The sequence below is a fragment of the Neopelma chrysocephalum genome, unplaced genomic scaffold (assembly GCF_003984885.1).
Source record: "Neopelma chrysocephalum unplaced genomic scaffold, ASM398488v2 Primary Assembly neopelma1_187702, whole genome shotgun sequence".
Taxonomy (NCBI): Eukaryota; Metazoa; Chordata; class Aves; order Passeriformes; family Pipridae; genus Neopelma; species Neopelma chrysocephalum.
Window position 1 is genome coordinate 1 of NW_020939206.1, and position 5,771 is coordinate 5,771.

General features: G+C 54.7%; 1 protein-coding gene across 1 annotated transcript; it reads right to left on the minus strand.

Moving 5' to 3' along the window:
• Nucleotides 1-1,042: 1,042 nt before the first annotated feature.
• Nucleotides 1,043-5,501, minus strand: LOC113963058 (transcriptional repressor p66-alpha-like; the record flags this gene model as incomplete). Its single annotated transcript, XM_027673847.1, has 4 exons — nt 5,360-5,501; nt 3,798-3,884; nt 2,205-2,336; nt 1,043-1,210 (listed from the first exon to the last, which is right to left on the minus strand). Coding segments are annotated over exons 1-4 (492 nt in total), but the record flags the coding sequence as incomplete, so codon positions are not given.
• Nucleotides 5,502-5,771: the final 270 nt, after the last annotated feature.

Sequence of the window (5,771 nt, forward strand, 5' to 3'; positions counted from 1 at the left end):
CACGGTGAGGAAGATGCTCCAAGGGCTGGAGCACCTCAAAGTTTCCCAGGCAACATTCCATGTTCCTCAAAGGAATGTTTTGGGGTTTTTTTTCTCTACTTTAGGTCAATTTAATATTTTGTTTTGGTGCTGGAGCAGCTCTTCCCATTGGGAATGAGCCAATGAGGTGATCCCAGGATTGGAGGTTGGGAGAGTTGGGGAAGAGAAGGCTCCAGGGAATCCTGAGAGCCCCTTCCAGGGCCTAAAGGGGCTCCAGGAGAGCTGGAGAGGGACTTGGGACAAGGGATGGAGGGACAGGACACAGGGAATGGCTTCCCACTGCCAGAGGGAGGGTTGGAGGGGATACTGGGAAGGAATTCCTCCCTGGGAGGGTGGGGAGGGCTCCAATTCTCCTTCCTCCCTGGATCCAGAGCTGGGCAGGGAAGCTCCAACAAACTTCACTTTTGCCACTCAACAGGTCGAAGATTCCCAATTTCTGGGGACAACTTTGTGCTCAGTATCCTTTGGGAGCCCTTTCCAGGGCTTAAAGGGGCTCCAGGAGAGCTGGAGAGGGACTTGGGACAAGGGATGGAGGGACAGGACACAGGGAATGGCTTCCCAGTGCCAGAGGGCAGGGATAGATGGGATATTGGGAAGGAATTCCTCCCTGGGAGGGCTCCAATTCCCTTTCCTCCCTGGATCCAGAGCCGGGCAGGGAAGCTCCAACAAACTTCACTTTTGCACTCAACAGGTCAAAGATTCCCAATTTCTGGGAATTGTGCTCAGCATCCTTTGGGAGAGTGAGCAAGGGCCTGGAGGGACAGGACACAGGGAATGGCTTCCCACTGCCAGAGGGAGGGTTGGATGGGATACTGGGAAGGAATTCCTCCCTGGCAGGGCAGGGAAGGGGCTGGGTTGGATTTCCCAGAGCAGCTGTGGGGAAGCATCCAAGGGCAAGGCCGGAGCCACCCGGGGACGGCGGGAGGTGTCCCCGGTGGGATTTCCATGGCTTTCCGAGCCAAACCATCCCGGGAATTCAGCCCCGGAGGTGGCAGGGACTCACCTGGGGGATGTTGACGAGCAGGCTGGCGTTGGGCACGTTGGCCACGCGGATCAGGCCCTGCTGGATGATCCTCTGGCCCTGGATCTGCACGCTGGGCACTGATGCCCGGGGTGCCAGGAGCAGCGGGGGCGGCCCCGTGCTGGAGTGCTGCCGGATCGTGTGGATTTGCTGTGGAATAGACGGGAACGGGATCAGCCTCCTCCCCTCCCGGAATAAACCCGGGGATGTGAGAGGGAGCTCAGGCGTGAGGTCAAAAAAATCCCGAGTTTCCAAGTGAAACTCCTTCCCCAGGCTGGGGTTTTACACCTGTTTTGTTTAAAGGGTGTTAATCGGGGAAGTTGTTTCTCAGAATGTGGGGTTTTTCCCTCCTTAATCCTGGAAAACGTGACGGGAGGTGCTTGGACACGAGGCCACCACATTATGGCCCAAAAATCCTGAGTTTCTGAGCAAAACTCCTTCCACAGCCTCATTATGGCCCAAAATTCCCATGTTTCTGAGCAAAACTGCTTCCACAATCTCATTATGACCCAAAATTCCTGAGTTTTTGAATCAAACTCCTTCCACAACCTCATTATGACCCAAAATTCCCAAGTTTCTGAGTCAAACTCCTTCTACAACCTCATTATGGCCCAAAATTCCCAGGTTTCCCAGTCCAACTCCTTCCACAACCTCATTATGGCCCAAAATTCCCCAGTTTCCAAGTCAAGCTCCTTCCACAACCTCAGTAGGGCCCAAAATTCCCATGTTTCCGAGTCAAATTCCTTCCAGAACCAGTTTATGGCCCAAAATTCCCGAGTTTCCGAGTCAAGTTCCTTCCACAACCTCATTATGACCCAAAATTCCTGAGTTTTTGAATCAAACTCCTTCCACAGCCTCATTATGGCCCAAAATTCACAAGTTTCCGAGCAAAACACCTTCCACAGCCTCATTATGACCCAAAATTCCCAGGTTTCCCAGTCCAACTCCTTCCCCAAGGTGGAGTTTGGAGCCTGTTTCATTTCAAAGCCGTTAATCAGGGAAGTTATAATTTTTTTCCCCTCCTTAATCCCGTCACTGCAAAACAGTGGAATGAGAAAACAAAAAGGTGGGATGGAAAGCTGCTGGGAAGGTGGGGAAGGAATTCCCATGGATTAGGGAGCGAAGGATCGAGGCCAACACTCACCTGGGCCCCTCGGACCAGGGGGGGCATCACGATCTGCGTGTTCTGCTGAGTTCCCAGCTTGGAAGACGCCTGTTGCCCTCCCCTGACCAAGGGAGGAGGGATCACAGTGCCTGGTATCCGTGTGGAAGAGGTCTGGAAAAGAGGGAACAGTCACTCCTGGGCTGGAGGGATGGGTGGAGCGTGGAGGCAATGGAAAAGCTGGAGGTGGCCAGGCTGGGTTTGGTGCATTGAGCGTCCAAAAAAACCCCACAAAATCACCCCAACGATGGGAAAAGGAGCGTTGGGAAGGGGGGAAATGGAGAATACAGACTGCTGGGTTCAGGGAGAAGGTGGAGGAAGTGAGTGGATTGGGAAGGAAGAAAAAAAAGGCAGGAAAATGGGAAAGATTTAGGGAAAAAAATAATCACAGAAAGGAAAAGGAATCAGCCTAAAGGGGTTTCTGGGAATGTGCTGCCCGAGCTTGGCAACCCTCAAAACTCCTCCTGGTGCCAGGACAGGGGATGTGGGGACACGCCAGCACCCAACACCCTCCAGGAGCCCGAGGGACTCCAACACTCCTCTCATCCCATTCCCGGGGCTTCCCACAGGTGCTGCTCCCCTCCTTCCCTCCTTCCCAACCTGAGCATCCTCCGGGAACGAAGAGCAGGGAATCTCCCTGGGAAGTTTTATCCCTTTCCAGCTGAATCCCAAATGTTCCCTCAGCCCCTTCCCACAGGAATTAGCACCTTTTCCATTCCAGCAGAAGCAGAGGGGGGTTAATGCACCTAAACACCACAAATTAGGCAGAACAAGCTCAGTTTTGGGATTTTTAGCTCCCAGGTCTCTGCTCTGTCCAAGTTTCCCTGGCTGAAGGTTTAACTCCTGGTCCAGTTCCTCTGGAAGTGCTGCCTGAATCCAAGGAAACAGCCTCAAGGAAGGGATTCCTCTGGCTGGCCCACTGCTCTGGTGTGGGAACGTCTCCTCCATGGAGACCAAACCCCCCCCCCCCTTCCCTCGGGTCTGGAATTCCAGGGGATCTCCAGGTGAAGAGCTGCCTTTTCCCACGGGAAAACACTTGGAGCTGAAGCAGTTCGGGAATTTGGTTCCAGTCAAACACCCAGGAACGTTTGAAATCCAGCAGCAAAACGAGCCACTGGGTTCAGGAGGATGATGAAGGACAGATGCCAAGTGACTCTGCTTTTTTTTTCCCTTTCCCAAGGATTCCCAACATTTAATTCAGCCTCAACCAGGATCCTTCCAGCCCCTGTTTGCCATCCAGCCACGAAGCCAAGAGGGAATCCTGGGATTCCCTCAGCTCTTCCAGCTCATTCCCTGGAGGCTGCCCCAAAACCTGGCTGCCAGAATTCCATGGCATCCCTTCTCCCAAGGAAATTATCAGCAGAGTGGACTGGGATGATCAGCTGGAAAACGAAGCTGGATGGGAATGGTTTCCACGTGAGACCTCCCATCCCACCACAAAGCTCGGAGTGGGGCTGGGGGAGTTTTAAAAGAGGAGATTCCCCCTGGTTCCAGGGAATTCAGGGGTTGGGAATGTTCTCCCTGCCCTGTGCTCCGGGGGCCCTCGTTCCTGGGAGCCTTTCCCGCCCCACTGACCTGGAGGGAGGGTTTCCCAGCAGGAACACTCTGTGGTCCCCGCACCAAGGGCGGAGGGGTGACAGCACTCCCAGAGGAACCAGCGGGCTGGAAGAGGAAAAACCAGAGAGAAAAAGCAGAGGAATAAGGGTGGAAGCAGGAATTACAGCAGGGAAGAGGGGAAGAGAGTTCATCTCCAGCACGAGAATCCTCCAAGACTCCACCTGTCCCCCCTCCCACAGCCCCTCTGCTCCTCCCAGCGCTCCACAGGGAATTAGGGAAGGAGGGATGAGGCTGGAGCAGGAAAATCATGAGTTTCTCCAGCAAGGGGGAGCTGTGGCTCAGCTGGGCCAGCCCAGAGCCCACCTCAGCCCTCCCCACCCGCTCCCACGGGATCCAGCACAGGGAAAAGTGGGAAGGAGCTCGGGAAGAAGCCTCTGGAAGTGAAGGAGTTCAGGATCTGCCTCCCCCTGCTCGGTTCAAACCCCCACAGCTCCTCGCTTGGGGTTCAGGGATGCAGGTCCTCGGCTCTGGTTTTAATCCCACCTCCTGAAGCACTTGGAATTCCGGGAGAAGGTGCCAATAACCCGCCCAGAGCAGCGCCAGGAGCTGCCTCCCCACCCCCCTCCCACTCCCAAAATTCCCCCCTCCGGCAGCCACACGGAACGGGGTCGTTGCCATTGTTACAGGGAACTGGAATTCAGGCTCGGGAGCAGCGTGGGGGGTTCCCACCCCCTCACATCCCAAATTCCTCTGCTCCTCTCCTGCCACCTCCACCTCCAGCGGGGAGCAGCCCAGGGAAAAAAAGCTCTGCCAAAAAATCCCCCACAGCCTTTTTCCTGGGATGGTTTGTGCTGCAAAGAGCTCCCCCCACAAACCCCAACCCCCCGGGATGTGTGGGATGGGGAGAGGGAAGAGGAGGATGGGAAAAGGGAATCGGGGTGGGAAGGCTGAGCCTTTCCTGCCTGGATTGCTCTGGGGGATGTGCAGCTCAGAGCAGACTCACTTGTGGGAGACCTGGGATCCAAACCTGGGATCCAGAGCTGGGATCCAGAGCTGGGATCCAAACCTGGAATCCAAACCTGGGATCCAGAGCTGGAATCCAAACCTGGGATCCAAACCTGGGATCCAGAGCTGGAATCCAAACCTGGAATCCAAACCTGGGATCCAGAGCTGGAATCCAAACCTGGGATCCAGAGCTGGAATCCAAACCTGGGATCCAAACCTGGGATCCAGAGCTGGAATCCAAACCTGGAATCCAAACCTGGAATCCAAACCTGAGATCCAGACCTGGGATCTGCCACCAGCTCCCACAGCCTGGGGTTCAAACTCTGGGATTCCCTGTCACTTCCAAGGATCTCCCTGGAGTTATCCCAGCAATCTCTACACGCCCCATCCCTGGGAGTGTCCCAGGCCAGGCTGGACAGGGCTTGGGAAGAGCTTTAAGGCCCCTTCCCACCCAAACCATTCCATGATTAAGGACTGGAGTGTTTGTTCCATGTCCCACAGGGAATGGCAACTGCCCCAGTTATTGAACCCCCTCCCCTCCGTTTCCAGAGGTGGGATAAGCAGGAAAATCCCACCTTCTGAGCCGTGGTCTCCTTCTGGATTTGACTTTGCCGTAACTTTTTCAACAAGACGAGTTTTGCCTCTTCCAACCGAAGCTCTTCCTTGAGCTGCTTGATCATCCTCTCCCGCTCCTCGGGGCTGCTCTTCTGCAGGGAAGGGAAGGGAAACAGGGAGTGGGAAGAGGGAAAAGCCAGAAAACCACCCAGGTTCCACTAAGGACTCCCAGCATTGTCACTGTCACCTGTGTCTCAGCGGGGAAAAGACCCCCCACCCAATATTTTAAATATTTGAGTATTTAAAAAACGTTTTCAGGGGCAAAAGAAGTGAAAAAGGCTAAAGGAAATGGAAGGGATGGGAAACAGGGAGTAGGGAGAGGGAAAAGCCAGATAACCACCCAAGTTTCACTAAGAACTCCCAGCATTGTCA